The 23,406-nt window shown below is 43.3% G+C and overlaps 1 protein-coding gene across 1 annotated transcript in view; it reads right to left on the reverse strand.

Moving 5' to 3' along the window:
* The window catches only part of MYO5C (myosin VC), a 98,061-nt gene that overhangs the window by 704 nt on the left and 73,951 nt on the right, over positions 1-23,406 (reverse strand). Inside the window, exons 34-41 of the mRNA XM_036249579.1 lie at positions 22,819-22,906; positions 20,019-20,117; positions 18,629-18,783; positions 16,515-16,604; positions 13,750-13,900; positions 12,805-13,087; positions 1,520-1,694; positions 636-716 (exon numbers count right to left, since the gene is read on the reverse strand). Of these exons, the coding sequence (XP_036105472.1) occupies positions 636-716; positions 1,520-1,694; positions 12,805-13,087; positions 13,750-13,900; positions 16,515-16,604; positions 18,629-18,783; positions 20,019-20,117; positions 22,819-22,906 (1,122 nt within the window). The remainder of the gene's footprint in view (positions 1-635; positions 717-1,519; positions 1,695-12,804; positions 13,088-13,749; positions 13,901-16,514; positions 16,605-18,628; positions 18,784-20,018; positions 20,118-22,818; positions 22,907-23,406) is intronic.

Below are 23,406 nucleotides of genomic sequence, written 5' to 3' on the forward strand. Positions count from 1 at the left end.
TTACAGAAAAAAAATAACTATATTTTGAAAACAAATGATTAGTGAGAAGTGGTATTGTCTTATATTTTTACAAATCTTTTAAATGTCTGACTTCATATGATGGGTGGAATCTCAGATCTGCTTCTACATTCAACCTACTGTGATTTGTAATTGTGGCTGAAGTATAAGGAAAAAAGATGGTCTCATACAGATATGTAACTGGAAAAAGGAAGACTTTGCAGACCTCCCCAAAGGGTCTCAAGGCCCCTCAGGAATCCTTGAACCAAATTCTGAGAACTGCTGCCCTGGTTCATTGGGGAAGAAACTTTTGGGATTAAAATAAGGAAGATGGGTACACAGGTCTCTGTTTCCATCCAGCCCCTGCCCACGTGCATAGCACACAAAGGCTGATAAGAAACAAGACCCGCTGAAGGAACAAAGAGTGGGAGTCACCTCTCGTGTTTTCGCTCCCCTTTCCCAGACCAACATGGGTTCTGAAAACCAGGGGATCTGACAGGGAACATTCTTGCTGCTTCTTCTGGGTGACTTTTAGATGCATATTTGGTGAAGGTACTTTAATCCTGGATTTCTACAATGTTCATTAACTATCCCTTTCTTGTACTAAATAGTAAAAGGCACTTTCTTAAGGATCTCACCTGTACTTTGCGAACAAAGGACGGAGTCACTCTTTTCTCGAAGTCATCTATAGGCGTGTAGGAATTAAGGATCTTTATGATCTGCAAACCACACAGAAGACGGCGTTAGACCATGGAAAGGACAGCTCTGTCCATGAAGTAGTGGTTCTGGCGATGTGGGACCAGCTGGGAACCATAGGTAGCTCTTTACAATGTAATTGGGCACTAGACACCATGTGTTCTTTCTTTCCAAGAAAAGAAAACAAGATGAGCCCTGGCCAGTTTGGCTCAGTGGTTGGAGCATTGGCCCTTGAACTGAAGGGTCTTGGGTTCGATTCCCGGTCAAGGGCACATACCTGGGTTGCAGGTTCAATCTCCAGCCCCATTTGGAGTCGTGTTGGAGGCAACCAATCAATGTATCTCTCTCATATAGGCATTTCTTTTTCTCTCTTACCCTCCCTTCCACTTTATCTAGAAATCAATGGAAAAATATCCTTGGGGGAAGGAAGGAAGGAAGGAAGGAAGGAAGGAAGGAAGGAAGGAAGGAAGGAAGGAAGGAAGGAAGGAAGGGAGAAGAGCATAGAAGGGAGCAAAGACAAATCACATAATTAGATGACAACAGTAAGACAGTTCTCCACTTCCAGCCCCTCTCTCCCATCCCCAGGTACATCTTGTAAGTTGAGTGAGCAGGAACGGGTCATATGTACTTTTGTGTTTTTAAGGCCTGGAGTTAGTATTTAATAAATGTTTATTAGATAAGAGGGTGGGCTCTGGGAGATACTATGCTCTCCCAAAAAAGCCCACAGAGACTCAGATGCACTGCATGGCTGGCTAGGCCAGAAGAGGTGACACCAATGATAAGATCTGTCAGGCAGATCGGGGAGGCACTCAGCAAGCCTGCTTACCTGCACAGCAGACAGTGAGGTGCAGCGTTCATAGATCTCCTTGGCATCACTCTCTGTGATCTTCTTGACCTGAAGCAACCAGGCTGCCTGAGAGAGAGGTTCCAAAGTTTCCTTGGCCAAACTGTTCTGCAAATTCTTATCTTTAAGCCATTCTTCTAAGTAGCTGATGTTGCACCTGGAGTAAAAGTGAGTAGAGAGAGAACATGTTAGAGGAGGGTGCTGAATCCCTTAGTGTGCCCTGCGAGGGTACCAGAGTTCACTGAGGGTACCAGGACCACAGTTGAGCAGTTTCTTCATTTGTAACTCGAAGGGGTAGGACCACAATTTATGGTTCTAAGGATCATAATGTAACAGCTATAAACTTTGGGGGAAATCTGAGCAAAGAACAGTGACTGCAATAATTTATAAAGTTAAGCAATCTATTAAAATAGTCAATAATAGGCTTGAAAATTTATTCAAGGAAAAAAATCATAGTGATATTTGAAGAGAAGACTTACATTGGTATAAAAACTGTTTGATTTCTTTTCCTAAATTGGCATAAAATTTTCAATTGTCAGAAGGCTTTCTTTCTTTCAGTCCACTGGTTTTTTGTTTTTTTTTTTACATTTTTGCATTTATTTTCAGATAAAGAGGGAGGAAGAGAGAGAGAAAAACACCCATGTGAGACAGACACATTGACTGGTTGCCAGCCACACAACCCCAACCAGGGCTGGGGACGAACCACAACCAAGGTACATGCCCTTAGCGGGAACTGAACCCGGGACTCTCTGGTCCGTGGGCCGACGCTCTAACCACTGAGCGCAAAACTGGCCAGGGCTCCACTGGGGTTTTTAATTCTCCTTTCCATCACTAATTATCATGGGTTTATAAGTTAAGAGGCATGGGTTTTTGTTCCACCAATCCACTGTGTGAGCTTGGAAAGTTACCCAACCTCTCTGGATAAATCAGTGTTGAGAACACTCATATATTGCTAGGGAATGTAAAGTGGTATAGCTGCTAAGGAAAACAGTTTGGCAGTTCCTCAAAATGTTAAACATAAAAGTACCATATGACCCAGCGATTCAACTTCTAGATACGCACTCAAGAGGACTGAAAACATGTTCACACAAAAAAATTGTCCACAAATGTGCATTGCATTAAATTTAGCCAAAAAGTGAAAACAACAGCAATGCCTACCAACTGAAGAAAAAACAAATTGTGATATATCCATAAATGGGATGTTATTCAACAATAAAAAGGAAAGAGGAACTAATGTGTGTTACCACGTGGATGAACTGTGAAAACATGCTAAGTGAAAGAAGCCAGTCACAAAAAAATCACTATATGAATCCATTTATAAAAAAATGTCCAAAAGAGCCCGGCTGGTGTGGCTCAGTGGTTGAGCATTGACCCATGCATCAAGAGGTCGCCAGTTCAATTCCTGGTCAGGACACATGCCCAGGTTGTGGGCCCGATCCCAGTGGGGAGCGTGCAGGAGGCGGCCAATCAATGTTCTCTCTCATTGATGTTTCTATCTCTCTCTCTCCCCCTCTCCCTTCCTCTTTCTCTAAAAACAAAGACAAAAAGATTTTTTTAAAAAATGTCCAAAAGAGGCAAATCTAGAGAGAATGAAAATATATTCATGGTTGCCTAGGCTGAGGGCGAAGGGCCTGGAGAGGTGGGTGTGGGTAGGGGACAAGAGTATAAGGTTTCTTTTTGGGGTGATAAAATGACTACAGTGATGGTTGCACAGCTCTGTAAATATGCCAAAAACCACTGAACGATACACTTTAAAACGGGTGGACTGCATGGCATGTAAATTATATATCAATGAAGCCGTTTTAAAGAATTAAGTGTTGAACGAGGTGACGGGGGCGTGGTTTTTCTCTTCGGCCCTAACACTGAGATAGCGATGCTGACCCGTGTACTCCACAGGGATGCAACCCGTGAAACAAGCTCTCTTGCACTGCCCACCCCCCTCCAATTTTTTGCATTGTCCTCTTTGTCCTGCTGGTTGAGTTCTTATTATAATAGATTCCTAATATGCCTCCCATTTCACCCCTTCTAATCCATCTTAATCCTGCCACAGTGCTTTCTAAATCTGAATGTTGAGCATGTTAACTCTCCTGCTCGAAAGTCTGTGGCGGAGTTCTGGTTCCTGGTGAGATGGAGAACGCACGTTCCGCTTTGCCTCTCCCACTGACTGCAGCTACGCAGTGCGGATGGAGCGCCTGGAGCAGCTACCTGGGGACTCTGCAAAGAAAACGGTCGCAGGTGGATTGGGGAAGAAGAACAGACTTCGAAGTATCTCCAACTGATAGTGAGTCTGCCAGTTTTCTCCATTGGCCTGAGCTCCAATCAGCCTGAAACTCAGCTCTGAATGGTGAAATTCATTTTTCACCATTTTCTTTATTCTGTCGTGTTCAAGCCCCAAACAATCCTATAGTAGGGGCAGTGGTAGTGAGGGTCCAGTAGAAACCTAAGACTCTGAGAGGAGGGAACTTCCTTCAGTTGGAGGAGTCATGATTCAAGAAGTCCCATTGCTCTGTCCTCCCACCCCTTGGCCTCAGTTGGGGACATTTCCAGGAAGTGTGCCACACAGCGAGTTAAGTAAAGCTCTATTTTCAGTCTGGGGTACCAAACAGGGGATCCCCAGGGACCTGGAAAGTACTAGGGGGGTTATGGAGAGGAAGGAGCTTGGGAAAGTGACCCCTCAAGGTTGTTCATGAACTCCTAGGTGTGCCACTGAGCCCATGCATGGATCTGACCTCCACAGCACACATACATTTAAGGACTAAACTATGGGATACACCAACACCCAAGTTTCAGACTGGCCGCTGTGTGTTATACATAAGATAGAACCAAATAGCATCACAAAGACTTTGAAAACTGAACTGACACGGGAACCACAACTCCGAGAGGATGCTCAGAACTTGCAACTGGAACCCAAGTGGGTTAATTTTCTGATAAAAATATCAACATTCTCCATAGGACTTAAAGACTCGAAGTTTCATAGTATAATATGAAAAGTATCCAGAAAACCATTCAGAATTACAGATGGTCCCTGACTTATTATGGTTTGACTAATAATTATCTAATCTTACGATGACGTGAAGTGATGCTTATAGTAAATTATATGCTATAGTCCAACTAGTATAAAATAGGCTTTATGTTAGATGATTTTGCCCAAACATAGGCTAATGTAAGTGTTCTGAGCATGTTTAACGTAGTCTAGGGTAAGTGATGATATTTGGTAGGTTAAGTATATTAAATGCATTTCCAGCTTACAATATTTTTAACTTATAATGGGTTTATCAGGAAGTGACCCCATCGTAAATTGAGGAGCATCTGTTCTTGGCATATAAAGAACCGGAAAAATCTCAACTCACATTTAAACAAGACAATCAACAGATGTCAACTCTGAGATGACACAGATGTTAGAATGACCTGACAAAGACTTTAAAGAAGCTATAATAAAAATGTCCCAAAAAGTAAAGACAAACTATCTTGAATTAAATGAAAAGATAGAAAGTCTCAGAAAAGAAATAAAAGGTATTAAAAATGGAAATTTTAAACATGAAAAAATATAATAACAGAAATGAACTCACTGAATAGGATCAATAGCAGAATAGAGGTGGCAGAGGAAACAGTCAGTGAACTTGAAGGAATCAACAGAGATTATCCAATCTAAAGAGCACAGAGAAAGAAAGAAACCTGAAAAAAAAAAAAAGAATGAGCCAAATTTTAGAGACTAAAGGAATAATAATGAAAGGTCTAATATTTGTGTCATCAAAGTTCCAGAAGGAAAGGAGAAAGTATGATGCAGACAAAATATCTGAAGAAAGAGTGGCTGGAAATGTCCCAAATTTGGTGAAATTCACAAACGTACAGATTCAAGAAGCCTAAACCCTGCCCTGGCCAGTTTGGCTCAGCGGTTAGAGTGTCGGCCTGCGGTCTAGAGAGACCCGGGTTCGGTTCCTGCTAAGGGCACGTACCTTGGTTGCAGTTTGTCCCCAGCCCTGGTTGGGGTCATGTGGGTGGCAACCAGTCGATGTGTCTCTCTCACATCGATGTTTCTCTCTCTCTCTCTCTCTCTCTCCCTCCCTCCCTCCCCTCCCTCCCACTCTATCTGAATAAAAAATGGAAAAATGTCCTTAGGTGAGGATTAAAAAAAAAAAAAAGGAAGCTAAACCCAAAGAAACCCACATTCAGACACATCATAATCAAACTGTGGAAAACTAAAGACAAAGAAAAAAACAAAACAGGCTGACAAACCTCAGAGGGAAAGTGGATGGAGGGGGTGGAAAGAGATAAAACAAAGAACTATATGCATATATGCATAACCAATGGACACAAACAATAGTGTGGGGGAAGGCAGGAGGGGGGCGGGAGTAGGGATGAGGGGAACAAAAAGGGGGTGAACATTTGTAATACTTTCAACAATAAAGATTTTTAAAAAAAGAATGTTGAAAGCAATCAGAGAAAAACTACACATTACTTGTATGGAAACAATAACTCAAATGATAGTGCATTTCTCATTAGAAACCATGAAAGCCAGAAGTAAAACATTTTTAAAGTGATGGTAAAAATAAAGACTGTCAACCCAGAATGCTATATAGCCTGCAAAAGTATATTTCAGGAATAAAGGTGAAATGAAGAAATTTTCAGAGGAAAGAAAACTAAGAGAATTTGAGAACGACTAAAAGAATTTTCTTAGGCAGAAGGAAAATGATACCAAAATAAGATTTTGGGGGAAAATGAGACTTGGAACTCAGGAATGAGGAAAGAATAACAGAAATGGTAAGTAACTGGGTAAATATAATAGACTATTCTTTTCCTATTGAGTTCTTTAGAATATGTTAGATGGTTTAAAACAAAAATTACAACATTGTCTGGTAGAGTTTTTGATATATATATACATAATACCTAAGAGAACTACAACGGAACATGGAGAGGGTAAAGGGGCCTATGTGGTGGTAAGTTTCTACATTCTACTTGACATGGTAAGATGTGGATTCTAAATAGACTGAAAAAGTTATATGTGTATACTATAATTCCTAGAGCAACTACTGAAAAATATACAGAAAGATATAGTAAAAATACCACAGGTAAATTAAAAGGGTACCCAAAAAATGTTTATAAAAGGTTAACGGAGAAATAAAAACCAAAAGAAATAGAAAATAATAAAATGATAGACTTAAATCTAAATATATCAATAGTTATATTAAATTAAAATAGTCTGAATAGCCCAATTAAGAATCAGAGATGGGCCCTGGCCAGTTTGGCTCAGCGGTTGGAGCGTCGGCCTGCGGTCCAGAGAGACCCGGGTTCAGTTCCCGCTAAGGGCATGTGCCTCGGTTGCAGTTTGTCCCTGGCCCTGGTTGGGTCATGCGGGAGGCAGCCACTCCATGTGTCCCTTTCACATCAATGTTTCTCGTTCTCTCTCTTCCTCTCTCTCCCTCCCGCTCTATCTGAATAAAAAATAGAGAAATGTCCTCGGGTGAGGATAAAAAAAAAAAAAAAAAAAAAGAATCAGAGATGGTTAGACTAGATTTTTAAATAACCCAAATATGTGCTGCCCACAAGAAACTCACCTCAAATATGATACAGGTAGGTTAAAAGTAAAAGGATAAGAAAGATTTAATACACAGGGAGGCAGCCAAAATGAGGAGACAAAGAAACAGGTCCCAAATGAAAGAACAGAACAAAACCCCAAGAAAAGAACTAAGCGAAATGGAGATAAGCAACCTAACAGATGCTGAGTTCAAAATACTGCTTATAAGGATGCTCAGTGAACTTAGTGAGAACCTCAGTGAACTTAGGGAGGGCCTCAAGAGCATAAAAAAGCACCAGTTAGAAATCATGGATGCACAGTTAGAATGGAAGGAGGCATTAACTGAAATACAGAATAATTTACACAGCTTCAATAATAGAGTATGTTAATCCAAGGAGGAAACCATCGATTTGGAATATAAGGAAGCAAAAAATGCCCAATCAGAACAGCAAAAAGAAAAAAGAATCCAAAAAAAATGAGGAGAGTGTAAGGAGCCTCTGGGACAACTTCAAGCGTGCCAACATTCGCATCTTGGGGGTGCCAGAAGGAGAAGAGCGAGAACAAGAAATCGAAAACCTGTTTTGGCAGAAAACTTTCCTAACTTGGTGAAAGAAACAGACATACAAGTCCAGGAAGCACAGAGAGTCCCAAACAAGATGAACCCCAAGAGGCTCACACCAAGACACATCATCATCAAAATGCAAAAGGTTCAAGACAAAGAGAGAATCTTAAAAGCAGCAAGAGAAAGGCAGCTAGTTACCTACAAGGGAGTTCCCATAAGGCTGTCAGCTGATTTCTCAAAAGAAACTTTGCAGGCCAGAAGGGAGTGGCAAGAAATATTCAGAGTGATGAAAAGCAAGAACCTACAACCAAGATTACTCTATCCTGCAAAGCTGTCATTTAGAATCGATGGCCATATAAAGAGCTTCCCAGACAAGAAAAAGTTAAAGGAGTTCATCACCACCAAACCGTTATTATATGAAATGATGAAGGGTCTTTTTGAAGAAAAAGATAAAATATATGAACAAACAAAATGGCAATAATACAGATCTATCAACAATGGAATCTACAAACAAAATGAACAGGTAGAACAGAAACATCCTCATAGATACAGAGAACATTTTGTTGGTTGCCAGTTGGGAGGGAGGTTGGGGGAATGGGTGAAAAAGGTGAAGAGATTAAGAAGTACTAGACTTCTTTGCTAGACTGACAAACCTCAAAGGGAAAGGGGTTGGGGGTGGGGAGAAATAAACCAAAGAACTTATATGCATGACCAATGGACACAGACAATAGTGTGGGAAAAGGCAGGAGGGGGGCCGGAGTGGGGAGGAGGAGGTCAATGGGGGAAAAATGTGGAACATCTGTAATACATTCTACATCCAACAATAAAGATTAAAAAAAAAAAAAGATTTAATATAAAAACACTAGTCAAAAGAAAAAGTAAACTTTCAGAAAAAGTAGACTCCGGAGCAGAGAAAATTACTAGGAAGGAACAAAAAAGTAACATATAACAATAGGAGGGTCAATTTACCAAGAAGACATAACAATTCCTAATGTGTATGTATTCAACAACAGAACTTCAAAATACATACATACAAATCTGACAAATTGAAAGAAGAAATAGATCCTTAATTACAGTTGGAAACTTATCCACTCCTCTCAGTAATCAATGAAATTAAAAGACTTCTAGAAAACCAGCAAGCATACAGGGTGGGGAAAAAGTAGGTTTACAGTTGTTTGTTTGGAAAATAATACAATAATTACTAAATAATAATATAAGAATAAACTCTGTGTTTCATGTACTCACAACTATAAACCTACTTTTGCTACACCCTGTTTATTTCAACCTGTATGTACCTAGAGATTTTTTTTAAATTTTGGTATAAAACACATATAAAATTTACCATCTTAACCATTAAGTGCATGATGCAGTAAACTCTGGGCACAGATCCCTAGAACATTTTCATCTTGCAAAACTGAAACTCCACATCCAGGAGACAACAACTCCCCTGTCCCTCTCTCCTCAGCCCCGACGCAACACCATTCTACCTTCTCTTTCTAAGAGTCGACGGACAAAGTATGTTCTTCGACTATAATGTAATTAAACTAAAAATCAATAACAGAAAGGTAATAAGAAAATCTGTAAACCCTTGGAAATTAAACAATATGCTTCTATTTTTTTTTTTTTTTTTATCCTCACCCGAGGACATTTTTCCATTTTTTGTACAGAGTGGAAGAGAGAGAGAGGAAGAGAGAGAGAGGGAAACATCGACGTGAAGGGACACATCGAGTGGCTGCCACCCGCACAACCAACCAGGGCCGGGGACAAACCGCAACCGAGGCACATGCCCTTAGCGGGAACCGAACCCGGGTCTCTCCGGACCGCAGGCAGACGCTCTAACCGCTGAGCCAAACTGGCCAGGGCAAACAATATGCTTCTAAATAATCCATGGGTCAAAGAGTAAGACTCAGGGGAAACTGGAAAATATTTTGAACTGAACAAAAATGGAAAGACAACATAACAAAATCTGAGGAATACAGTTGAAGTAGTGCTTAGAAAGAAATTTATAGCATTAAATACTTATGTTAGAAAAGGAAGGTCTCAATATCTATCATCAAAGCTTCTACCTTAAGCAACTAGAAAGAAAAGCAAAATAAATCCAAAGTAAGCAGAAAGAATAAAATAATAAAGACAATAACAGAAATCAATTAAATATTTTTTTAAAAAATCAATGAAACAAAAAAACCTGGTTCTTTAAAAAGATCAGTAAAATTGATTAAAATTTAGCAAGACTGACCAAGGAAAATAAAGAAGACACAGATTACCTGCAGGGGAACGGAAGAGGGGATATCACTACAAATTCTGCAGAAATTTAAAGAACAATAGGGAAATAGTATGACTAGCTCTATGCATATATACTCAATAACTTAGATGAAGTGGACCAGCTCCTTGAAAACCAAAAACTACCAACGCTTATCTAAGATGAAATATATAACCTGAACAGCCCTACAACTATTAAAGATATTGAATTCCTAGTTGAAAGACTTTTGAAAAAGAAAACCTCTGTGGTGGCTGTCCCTGCGGAGGGACCACAGCATGCAGTCCCCTGCTGACAGTCCACTTGCTCTTTCTAGGTTCTCCCATCCCTCCTGGGGCTCCTTTCAAAGGGAGCTGTTCATACCCTGCCACCAGTTTTTCTTCATTGAGACCTGTGCTTACTCCTCTAATTCATGGTCAGCTGAAATCCTACCTGTCTTTCAAGACTCAAATCAATACCTTTCATACTCTCCCTGGATTCCCTCAGGCCAGCAAGCAACATATGAAAGGCCACATTTTCGTGATTCCTAATAGAACCGTTCCCATGACCCCTACCTAGGCTATTATCAGAGGTCACTGGGCCAAGCAGCCACAGTGAAACTGCTGTAAACATGCTATTGTGAGACAAAGTTCCATATGATCTGTTATTTTCTTTTTTTTATTTAATCCTCACCTGAGGACATTTTTCCATTTTTTGTTCAGATAGAGTGGGAGGGAGAGAGAGGAAGAGAGAGAGAGAGAGAAACATCGATGTGAAAGGGACACAATGAATGGCTACCACCCACACAACCCAACCAGGGCCGGGGACAAACTGTAATGGAGGTACGTGCCCTTAGCGGGAACCGAACCCAGATCTCTCTGGACCGCAGGCCGACGATCTAACCGCTGAGCCAAACTGGCCAGGGCTGATCTGTTATTTTTATAACCCATGACTAGGAGCAAAATAGAATTAGGTACTAGGAAAATCTTTCTATCTTCCCAGGAAATGGTCTGCCTCCCTATGCCCAATGAGACCAGAGAGCTGATGATGTTTCGCTTTTTGTCCTGGCAGCTAGAAAGCCCAGAGCTAGTTTTCAAGCTACTCTGTCCACTGCTTCAATTTTTCTTTTCTTTGGTCTTGATTTTCTAGTTGTGTTCATGTTTTATTATTGTGTTGCTTATGTTTTCCTTGTGAAGTCACCACAAATCCTGACGGGCTTTGCTCATGGCAGGAGCTTAATAAATATCGAAATGAATGACTGTCTCTAAAATGCATGTGCTACTTGCCTGGCCAGTGTGGCTCAGTGGTTGAGCATTGACCCATGCACCAAGAGGTCACCGGTTCGATTCCCAGTCAGGGCACATGCCCAGGTTGTGGGTCAAATCCCCAGTTGGGTGGGGGGGGGAGAATGCAGGAGGTAGTCAATTGATGTTCTCTCTCATTGATGTTTCTCTCTCTCCCTCTCTAAAATCAATTTAAAAATTATATATATATACACACACATCTATATCTGTATCTATATCTATATCTATATCTAAAAAATGTATGTGCTACTCAGAGCAATGCACTATAGCAACCTTATTTCTCTGGTGGCCACTTTCAGTTGGTGAAGAAGTACAGAGCACCTGTGGGAACAGATGCTGCATAACCTCAAGGTAGTTGTTACAGGATCTACATGTGTGTGTCTTACTCACGTCCCTTGTCACTCATGTCCCATGTTAACACATCTTGGGGGACCTACTGATGGAATGAGAGTTGTTTAGCAAAGGCTCTGGTGGCATATTTAGGTTTATGGTTTTACTTGAAAGAGGGCTGAAACCTACCTCACAGAGCTACAGGGCACCTGCTTGGAGTTTGTGAGGTAAACAGAACTCTTTCCTGTCTCAATGAAAAGAAAAAGATCCACAAAGCCCTGATCTTCTGACTAGCCTCTCCTATCTGAAAACCACAACCTGGTGCCATGGAATTTGCCAGTCTGGTTTGTGGGGATGTCCAGCTCTAAGCCTCACTAATGTGAAAAGATGTGATGGCTGCCTCGTGTTTATTTCTTGGCTTAACACACGTCCTTTGTCCCCTTCTCTTCCATCATTGCCATCTTCTCACCTCAGCTTCTCATATCACGTACAGGTATCAAATCCCTGGACACAGTATAAAAATCTTAAATATCTACTGCATATTATGTGTTTTCTAATCACTTGACAGCATTAGTTCAAACAATAGCTCCAGGGTCTGTGTTTCTTCAATTTAGAGATAAAGAGCAGCAGACAGACCTCAAGATTGTGGATTCCCATTCTTCAGGATGAATTCCAAACGCCTTCACCTGGCATTCCAGACCCTCCCAGTCTGGATCCAACCTGCTGCTCTCCTGTGGCTCTCCTGCTCCCCAAACAAGCTGTCTGCTGCTGCCTGCGGGGCGGTCCCCCTGCAGTGCCACCAGATGCCTTTACCTGCCTCATTTCCCCCTCCTGGGATGTTGAACCATTCAACACACAACGCCCAGGCTTCCTTAACTTTTCTGTCCGTCACAATCTCTCTTTTCTGGGGCACTTTCCCCACCACTTGTTCCTGACTTAATCATTGCTGCCTTGAGTTATTGAGCTGTTCGGAGCTTCTCAAGGGAAGAGCTCACACTGCCCTTCCCTTGCTTTGCTCTGTCGTCCACCAGGCAGTGCTATCTATGCCCACAGGTGGTGGTCAGTAGACCCTGGTTGAGTGTACGGTAACCACAGAGGGCGGAGATTTAAAACAGACATTGCTAGTTCCCAGTTAAAGCCATTCTGCTGCCGCTCAAGTGAGCAGGGTGTAGAGCGATGCGGGGAGCGGCTGGGCATCAGGGGGCAGACAGCGCCTCGGTTCTGAGTCACGCCCCTGCCCCCAGCATGGCAGCTCTGGCGCACGGAGGCCAGGGGTGCGGGCTCAGACCTCTCCGGAGCAAGCGGTGGGGAAGGGTTTACCTGATCTGCATCCCTTTCCTGCAGGAGCACATGTCCTTGCGCAGGAACAGGCTGTTGAGCGTGACCGCCCCGATCAGGAAGAAGAGCTGCTTCACCGCCTGCCTCACGAGCTCGGGGTCCAGGCCGTTCTGGCACATGGTGCTGTAGAAGTAGCTCAGCTGCTGCAGGACGGAGGACATCGTGTAGGCGTCCGTGTCGTCTCTGCTGGAGGACCGCTTCCGGAAGCCGGTGGGCTTCAGGCCCGAAATGCCCTGCAGGCTCTCGTACTCCAGCATGCCTGGCACTGTGGAGGAAAACGCCAGCGTTTGGTGCACACACCATGGGACAACCAGGGGACGTTTCTCACTGCGCTTATGTGTCTGTGTCAGGAGGTGTGCCATCTTCTACAAGAGTTAGCAGTGGATGTAGTTGTGACAAAGAAAGCGAGAGCATCAGGGCTGGGGGGCACCAGGCTGCAGGGGTGGGGATGGGGCCGAGGGCCGTTTCCAGCAGGGCCGCAGCCGGCCTAGGCGCGGAGCACTCTGCGTTCGCAGGCACAGGGATGAGAGCAGGTAGCAAGGTAACTCGGGGGCTGGAACCATTTAAAGCCTAAAGCATTTAAATGTCAGAAAATTGAAGAAAGTATACAGAAATTTGAGAGGGACTTTAAGATTTCACAAATACTTGGCTAAGACCCAGGATTAGCCGTATTAAGTAGCAGCAATTCTCCCAAGGTTTCCCCTTCAGGATGAATCACCCTTACAAAAAGGAAACCATGAACCACATACTTTTATATATGCAATTCTTTCAAGCAATCAAAGAATTAAAAAGTAGATATCTACACCACTAAATTTTATTGGTTTTAAATTTATATTCTTTTTAACCACATATTCCATTTACCTCATTTATTTTTTAAAAGATTTCAATGTTGTTATAAATATATTTGGTTATTAATTATTTTCTTACCTATTATTGGTTGAATGTTATTTTCCATTACGATAATGAATTGATGATATATTCGTATAGCCACATCACTAAGAATCTGTCTGTATTCTGATAGGTCAAAATTATTCAAGCAGTTTTTATTCTGATGTGGACTGTTATGTTTCATGAATTCCTGAAAGTAATTTTGGGCACGTAAATATTAAAATAATATAGACATGAGGAAATTAACATACTATCTCTAATATGACATTATAATCAGCTTCTATACTCCCACACTTTAAAACTTAATGTCTGATTTGTATAAAAAACATTCTTGATATTTGGGGTAGCACTTATTTTCTATACCTACTTCTCCTACAAATATGTTCCCCCAGAACTATAAACCACTGTAGAAAAGCACCCCCATGGAGCTCATAGAGAAAACTGCAAAGTACCCAAGGAAACAAACTGCTATAAGAGGTCAGTAAATAAATGAGATTCACAACTTTGTAATTACAGATTAATCTGAAATATTATAAAATGTGTGTTATGGACTGACTGTTCGTGTCTCTCCCTGATCCATGTGTTGAAGCCCTTACCTCTAATGTGACTATATTTAGAGATGGGGCCTCTAAGAAAGTAATTAAGGTCAAGTGGGGTCATAAGGGTAGAACCCTCATCTGTTAGGATTAATGTCCTTATAATAAGAGACTGAAAAGCTCAACCTCTTTCCACCCTGTGCACAGAGGAAAGGCCATGTGAGGACACAGCAAGAAGGTGGCCATCTGCAAGCCAGAAAGAGAGCTCTCGCCAGGAACCAACCCTCTGGCACCGTGCTCTGGACTTCAAGTCTCCAGAACTGTGAGAAAATAAATTGCTGTGGATTAAGTCACCCAGTCTATGGTGTTTTGTATATAGCAGCCCAAGGGGACTAATACAATATGTTTAACATATTCAAAGAGATAAAAGGAAAAGAAAACTAAGACAAGACTAGGACATTATGATAAAAGGCAGAGGTGAAAAAGAACCATTAAAATTTTAGAAATAAAAATAGAATAACTGAAAAAACACTCAGAGGAAAAAACATTGTATACATGGCTGAAGGGGGCAAATTTAAGCTCAAAAAATAAATGCTGGTGTGTAATATAATATCCTCTTCCATTAATGTCTCATAGGTGCCAGTTTGTCTTAAATGGATGGTCTGTGCTCCCACCTCCCCTCCCACTTTGGTATTCCTATAGTTCCAGTAGGAACACTGTTATATTTTATTTTACTTTCTCTTCATTGGGACAATTGGCTATCCACGAATCAATGTAGAATGGTTAATCACACCCATTTTTTAAAAAAATATGTTGTTTTTTATTGATTTCAGAGAGAGAGAAAAGAGGGAGAGAGAGACAAAAACATGGATGAGAGAGAAACATGGATCAGATGCCTCCTGCATGCCCACTACCAGGGATTGAGCCTGCAACATGGGCATGTGCCCTATCCGGGAATCAAACAGGTGACCTCCTGGGCATGGGACCTCACTCAACCAACCGAGCCACACCAGCTGGGCAATCACACCAGTTTGGGATAGATAAAATCTGTAAATTCTAAATTTGAACTGTAAGCATTTAGGAAAAAAAGAATATCTTCATGATCTCAGTGTAGGAAAGACTTTCTTGAAACATATAACATAAAAGGACAGGATAAATTTAGGTACATAAAAATTTAAAAATTGTGTATGGCTGCCCAGCCGGTATGGCTTAGTGGCTGAGCATCGACCCATACACTAAGTGGTCGCTGGTTTGATTCTAGGTCACAACACATGCCCAGGTTGTAGGCCCAATCCCCAGTGAGAGGCATGCAGAAGGTGGCCAATTGATGTTCTCTCATCGATGTTTCTCTCTCCCTCCCTTCCTCTCTCTCTAAAATCAATTAAGAAAAAAAAAATTTTTAATTATATACGGCAAAGGACTCCATAAAAAACATTAGAAGACATGCCACAATCTACCCATAACACATAAGGATCTCCTAAAAATCAATAAGAAAAAAAATATGTTCCACTGGTGGGGAGGGGATGGATGTAAGTAAGCAATTTAAAAGGAAACCCAAATGACCAATAAGCATATGAAGTGATGCTTGATCTCTCTGGTGATCAAGTAATTTCACTTTAAGTCAAGAAGGTATTGTTTTATGCCCATGAGATCAGTAAATATTATGTTTTTCAATACCAAGTGTTGGTGAAGGTATAAGACACTGGAAACTTCATACACTATATTATCAAATGGTGCAACAATTCTAGAGAGCAGTAAAGACTATAAAAGCCATTTTGTTATTATTTGGTCAATGAAATTTTGCTCTGTGAGTACTTGAAAGTAGAAAACTCTTTCATGATATCAGCTCCTTAGAAGCAGAGTCAAAACGACAAAGGACGTACAGACTATAGAAGAACTACCAGGATCTTAGAGAGAGAGCAGCTCCGAAGAAACAGGCATGTTGAACTAAAGACTACATTTTAGAGTCATATACTAAAATCTTTAAAATTTCACAACTAGAAAGAAACTGAAAAAGCATCTAATCTACCCACTGATTTAAAACTCAAGGAAACGGGGGCTCAGTCCCATGCCCAATGTCTAAGCTTCTTTCTGAAGTCTTCTGCTTGTCACTTCTGTCTACCCAGTGATAGGAGGAGGCCAGAAAGCCAGTGGGTGCGGAGGCTGTCCCTGGAGCGGGGTGTCCCCATCCCTAACCCCGTGAGCTCTGGCTCATGAGGGTACAGACCAGCAGGCAGCACCCAACACCGAGCAGGCAAGCTTCCCTACCTCTTCTCCACTGTACTGCTTCAGGCAGTTGAGGAAATGACAAGTATTGGAAAACCAGAAGGACAGCATCTCAAAGTCTTCAAAATGTTCCTTAGAAAAACAAACAAACCAAGGTGGAATTGGTGATTACTGGTGCCTCTGAGCCAAGATCAGACTTATCTTACCTGTTTGGTGAGTTAGTGGCTTTTGCCCCAATGAATTCTTCTTTTAGTCACTAAAGCCTTTATTAAATTTGTAACGATAAGCTCTTATATTTAACAGGTTCCGGTTTGCAGTCTTTCTATATAGGTCTTGTCTCTGTCACTGGCTATGACGCTTAAAGCAGGCACTGCAGGAATGCCTGAGAAATGTCAGTCTCAGTCTTTGCCCCAAAGTTCACACTCTGACTGGGAGGACGGACATAACATATATAGGACACAGTAATTAGGTGGCCGATTGCCCACATGATGGACGCAGACTGTGCCACCAAAGCTCAGAGGATGAAGAGACGATGGGAAGCCAGGGCAGCTGAGAAAACCTCGTGAGAGAAGCAGGAGGTCCTCCCTGAAATGGATGGATAGACAAGAGCTCAGGATCTAGGAGTGTCGGGGAGAACACCCCCACTCATGAGGCAGGATGAAGAGGAACAAGCAGAGGAGACAGAGGTACGGTGATCAGAGGGGCGAAAGGAAAACTAGGAAGGTCCTGGGATTTGAAAGACAAGGTACAAGGGTTTCAAAGAGATGATGCATACTGCTTGTCCACTTAAGAAGATTAAAAATTATGGCCATGCCACTGGATTTAGCAGGAAGAATTACTGGTGATCTTTCTTGTGGAGTGATAGAGGGAGAAGCCAGATTGCAAGGAGATGGAGAAGAGGATTGGTGGAGAGCACTAGTTTAAGCACTTTGGGCAGTCAGGGGGAGAGGAAAAGGCACCATGGCTGGAGGGGGGCAAGTGGGGGTTGCTTTAATGTGCTGTGCACTGGAGCGGAAGGGGCAGGTCCTGGGCACCAACAAAGGCAGAGGACAGGGAGCCACAGGGAAGCTGAGAGGGAAGATGCTGGTGAGAAAGTATTTATACTCCTGTGTCATGCATCTTTCAGTTTCTAAACATTTAAACATTCCAGAGCAGCAAGACGGGGCAAACATGGTGTGCCTACGTCCTGGGACACCAGGCGAGTTGTCCTAAGAAAACCCGATTTATGAAAATATGGACAGGGAAAACAGCAGCTTACAGGAAGCCCTGCCTAGGACACTCAGTGGCTACTGCAAAGACAAAGACACTTCAAGGACCCAGTACCAAATGCTAATTTTCTACTCCTATCCATAATTTTCAATCATCCATCCTGATGAATGCTTGGTACAAAATTTTTGGGAGGGGAGGGAAGAATTATTCTAACTTTTCATGCATTCACTGTTTTTATTCTCTTTTCCTGGGGTATTTAAAATAGGAAATTACTCATGACTCTACTAGAACATGTATTTTACTAAAAGTGAGATAAGACCTTTGACAACTAAATACGCATCGATATCCCAACATTAAACATTGCTTCTCGCGTGGAAGGGGAATGAAAATATCGGATCTGTATCTCACTGCTTCCTAACAGGCAGCTCGTCTTTCTTTCTGAGTTGGGACTAAGAGGGCATCATGTGGGTTTAGAAGGCAGAGTTATGGATGAGTAGTTTTTCAGGCCTCCCCATTCAACTTCTTACATCAACAGACATGTACTCCTCACAGCCGGGACTCTGACACCCCGAGGGGACAGAAGTATAGGGGCGGTAGCTGCCAGGTCGTAGTCTTGCAGGTAAGGCTTCAAGCTCCGTTGGCAGATCTTCACCCTTGGGGATCCCTGACCTAACTTGTCTTTCCCTAACACCCTGGCTTCTTTCACCAGTTGGGCCTCAGATGGATTTGAGGAATCATGTGGTTCACCAAAGCCTGGAGGTGAAGATGAAAACCTCATGAGAGAAGCAGGAGGATGGTCCTCCCTGAAATGGGTGGACAGACAAGGGCTCAGGGTCCAGGGCTGCTGGGGAGAACACCTCCACTCATGGGGCACACATCTGGTCACTCCCACAGATATTCTTCAAGTACCTATAATTCCAAGGGCCAATGTCAAAGGCAGTTCCTACCTTAACCACCTGCTTGATGCCATTAATGGCGCTGTTCATGAGGGACTTGAGCATGTTGGCGTCATTGAGAGAGTCTGCGTAGCGTACGCACATGAACAGGATGTGAGCCGGCAGCCCGGGGATCATGTTCACCACCACGCCGCGGGGCTTCAGGTCTGGAGCAGAAAGAGTCGATGATGACAGCTGGTGGTCAGCTGTCCCCCTAAGGAACCTCTGACTATGGGGCAGGGGTTGTCTGCTTTTCTGTACTTGATGCAATGCCTGAATGCACAGGGACATCTTTTCCCTTTGAGGGATTCAGTTTGGCTCTTCTTTTGGGAAAAATGTTCCGGTGCTACCTGCTTCTCTTACTTCCCATTTGCAAAGTACCTTCTCCCTGGTGTGGAGACCCTGGATTTCAGATCTCCAGGGTAAGAGAGGGACCACAGTTCCCAGCACCCTCCTCCCCCCAGCCTCTATGATGAGGGTGCAATACACTGTCAGCGACACAGGCACCTGCCTTGAATCTGGAAAACGAGCACAACAGCCCTGAAGCGGAGGCCTTGCTGGAGAGAAGAGAAGGGAGCAGAGAATGGTGGGGAGACAGACGGGGTGAAGAGAAGAGGGAAACGTTATAGAACAAATTAAGATAAGCAGACAAAGACCTCCCCCTGGCTGCATAAAAACTGGAGAACAAAGAAGAAAGAGGTCCCACAGCTGTGCGCCGGTGGGGGCGGACAGGAAAGGGTAGGGGTGCCCCTGTACTCGGAGCGGGTCGTTGAGACAGAGAAGATAGGACTACACATCGGCCTTCTGCTGTGAGATCTCGCAGCCAGTTGACAGAGGCGTGTGGTTTTCATGGTGAAGACAGTCTAGTCCCATTAGTTCTAAGACCACCCTTGGGCATGCACATAGACATTCCTACAACCGAGGTGCTGCTGGGCAGCCCCAGTCATGCTGCCAGCAAAGAGCTTTCTCAGCAGAAGTCAACTGGAGCCCCAGAGCCCCAATCACGCCCACCACGGATCCTGTGCCGAGGCCCAAAGCTGTGGAGCCGTGTCTTCTATCCAGGCCCCATGATTACAGCTGGCAGGAGGTTAGGGCTGCTCAGCTGAGGGCAGTGTACCCCCAGGGGGCATTTGGCAATGTCTGGAGATATTTTTTATTATCATGACTAGCAGTTGCTACTGGCTTCTACAAGTAGAAGTCAAGGATGCTGCCCAGTTTCCTGCAATGACAGCACCCCTGGCACCCCTGACAAAGAGCTGTCTGGTCCACGTGGCCGAGGCCGAGAAACTCTGGGCAAGAGCAGCGAGGGAAGAGGGGGGCTGCTCCACCCAGGGCTGTGGCAATGCGTGAGGCTCAGGTTCTCAAAGATAAAGCAAAAGTTCAGAGTTCCAGGTTTCACTACCAAGAATGAGGTTTTGAATGAGCTTGGCCTCGTCTTCTCTCTTGTACTCCAGCATCCCAAGGTGCTCCTTGGTTCCCACGGACAAGCGCACATCATCAGCTGTAGACAGAGGCAAATGGTCCATTAAATACACCAAAACAGCTTCCACAGGCTTTGTAATGGGACTATTCTGTCCCCTTCTACCCCATTCTGACTGGTTTGCACATGAATGTCTGTGGATTTCAGATAAATGGAAACTTTCCTAGATGCTGAAGAATTTCTTCTGGGAGTGATTCTTATCTGTGAGTATATCAGTGAGCATAGCTGTTACCGAAAAGGCTGTTACCCTTCAACAAATCCTTATGAGTGCCTTGTGTGTATCCAGCGCGCTGGGGATATGAAAGCGATCCAAGTGTAGCTCCTGTCTTCAAGAGCTGATGCTACAGTTAAGGAAGCAAGATTCATGATGCATTTGGTATGCAAAGTACCAAACTGCATGACTCTGAGGGGACTGCATTTGTGTCGTAGGTGCTGTAACAAGTTAACACAAACTTGGTGACTTAAAACAACACGAAATTTTAATCTTACAGTTCTGGAGGTCAGGAGACTAAAACGGATCTCATGGGGCTAAAATCGAACTGTCAGCAGAGCTGCGTTCCTTCTGGAGGCCCTTTCCAGCTTCTCGAGGCTGGCTGCATTCCTTGGCTGGGGGCCACAGCACCCTGACCTCTGCTTCCATCCTCCTATCTCCATCTCTCCATCTGCTCACATCAGCTTTTCCCACTGACATTCCTGCCTCTCTCTTATTATATGGAGTCCACGTGGCTAATCCAAGATATCTTCCCATCTCAAGATCCTTAACTCAATCACATCTGGAAAATCCCTTTTGCCATGTAAGGTAACATAGTCACAGGCCCCAGGGACTGGACAGGGTCATCTCTGGGTGGACCGCAGTCTGCCATCTGGCCCCAAAGATTTACGGACATCCTGAGAGAAGGAGGTGTGATGACAGAGCAGAGATTAGAAAGTCAGAACGATTTCAGAGATGCTCTGCTGCTGAATTGGAAGGTGGAGGAAGGGGTGCACAAGCCCAGAAATGCGGGTGGCCCCTAGAAGCTGGAAAAGGCCAGGGAATGATTCTCCCCTGTGGGCTCCGAAGGAAAGTAGCCCAGCTGACACCTGATTTTAGCACAGTGAAAATCATTCTAACTGTAAGAGAACAAGTTTGTGTTCTTTAAGTAACTGATTTGGTGGTGATGTTACATCAGCCACAGGAAATTAATACAAGGGTCATAAAAAGGTGAACTGGAACTGTTGAAGATGCCTCTTTTTTCAATCCTCACCCGAGGACATTTTTGCTTTTATCTTCAGATAGAGCAGGAGGGAGAGAGGGAGAGAAAGAGAGAGAAACATCGATGTGAGAGAGACACATCAACTGGTTGCCACCCACATGACCCCAACCGGGGCTGGGGACAAACTGCAACCAAGGTATGTGCCCTTAGAGGGAACCAAACCCGGGTCTCTCTGGTCCACGATCGATGCTCTAACCGCCAAGCCAAACCGGCCAGGGCTAAAGATGCTTCTTAAAGGAGGTAGCACTTCAGTTGGGCCAAGAAAAGTGAGTAGCTTTTGGTGGATGAACAAGAATGTAGTGTGGATAACGTTACAGAACTCTCTTACCATTGCATGGGAATTATTCTTTTAACTTACTAGCTCTGTTCCCTTGGAGACTGATAAAGGTAGCATGTCAACTGCTTTACTAAATAATACTATTTATGATAAACATGACCTCTGGCCCTGGCCAGGTGGCTCAGTTGATTGCAGCATTGTCCCATAAACCAAAAGGTTGTGGGTTCCATTCCCGGTCAGGGCACATACCTAGGTTTAGGGTTCGATCCCTGGTTGGGGCACATACAGGACACAACTGATCGATGTTTGTCTTTCACTTCAATGTTTCTCTCTCTCTCTTTTTCCCTGCCTCTTTCTCTAAAATAAATAAAAATGTATCTTCAGGTGAAGTTAAAAGAAAAAAATGACCTCTAATTGGCAAATTGCATCTAGACCAGGAAGAACAACAAATGAAGCAGAAATATCTGATAAGGCAGCATACTTTGGGAATTCTTGAGTGTGATGACTTCTATGTGGGCATGTTCCTTGCAGGAACCCTGGGAGCTAATGGCACCCACGCAGTGTGCAGGAGATACTGGCTTCCCGCCAGCAGCCGTGTGAATGAGCGTGGAAGCAGTCCTCTGCCCCAGGTGAGCCTTCAGATGTCTGTGTTCTTGTGGATGACCTGATGGCAACTCAGAGCCAGAAGCACTGAGCTACGCTCCTTCTGGATTCTTGACCCTCAGAAACAGTGTAACAACACACAGTGTTTGTTGTTTTAAGTTGCTAAATTTGGGGTAATTTGTTATAGGACAATAGATAACTAATACAGGAAGGGAAGCGGACACATTCCACTTTAGACACGTTGCGCTGGAGGTGAGAGCAGAAATGCAAAGGAGGTCATCTTAGAGGCAAGGGACTGAGACTCTGAAAAAGAGGTGAGGAGTGGGAGGCGGATTTTGGAAGTCCTCATGCACAGATGGCAGTTCATTCACGCATTCCAACACAATGAGGGGCTGGGAAGGACAGACACGGTATTTTCTGAGGGGTGGTGAGTGATCTGCCATCACTGAGCCCCAGACCCTGCTAGTAGAGAGTCATTTCTTTGGGTTTCAAAGACTTTGGGCCATCTCAAAAAATAAACACTTCAACAACGCATGCTGACCTTAGCTGAAAGTTCAAGAAATAAGAAAGTGAATGTGAATTTTCCTACATTTTCCAATGGTCTTAGTTAGAGTCTTGACTTGATCTTGCAGCTTTTTAATCACTCTGTCCTTCATGTCTAACTCTTCTTCGAGATCCTACAGAGATCAAAAGAAACAAGGATATTAGCTTAGAAGCATCTAAATTTATTTTTCGGTAATGGCTTTAATGGGCTATAATTTACATAACATCCAAATCACATACAGTTTAGTTTACTATACAGCTCAATAGTTTTTATAGTTAGTGTGTAATTGTCACCATTATCTAATTCCAGACCATTTTCTTTTTTTCTTTTTTTTTTCCCAAATCTTTATTGTTGGATGTAAAATGTATTACAGATGTTCCACATTTTTCCCCCATTGACCCCCTCCTCCCCGCTCCCGCCCCCCTCCCACCTTTTCCCACATTATTGTCTGTGTCCATTGGTTATGCATATAAGTTCTTTGGTTTATTTCTTCCCACCCCCCCCACCCCAACCCCTTTCCCTTTGAGGTTTGTCAGTCTAGCAATGAATTTGTGCTTCTTAATCCCTTCACCTTTTTCACCCATTCCCCCAACCCCCTTCCCAACTGGCAACCAACAAAATGTTCTCTGTATC

Source organism: Molossus molossus, unplaced genomic scaffold, assembly GCF_014108415.1.
Source record: "Molossus molossus isolate mMolMol1 unplaced genomic scaffold, mMolMol1.p scaffold_m16_p_1, whole genome shotgun sequence".
Lineage (NCBI taxonomy): Eukaryota > Metazoa > Chordata > Mammalia > Chiroptera > Molossidae > Molossus > Molossus molossus.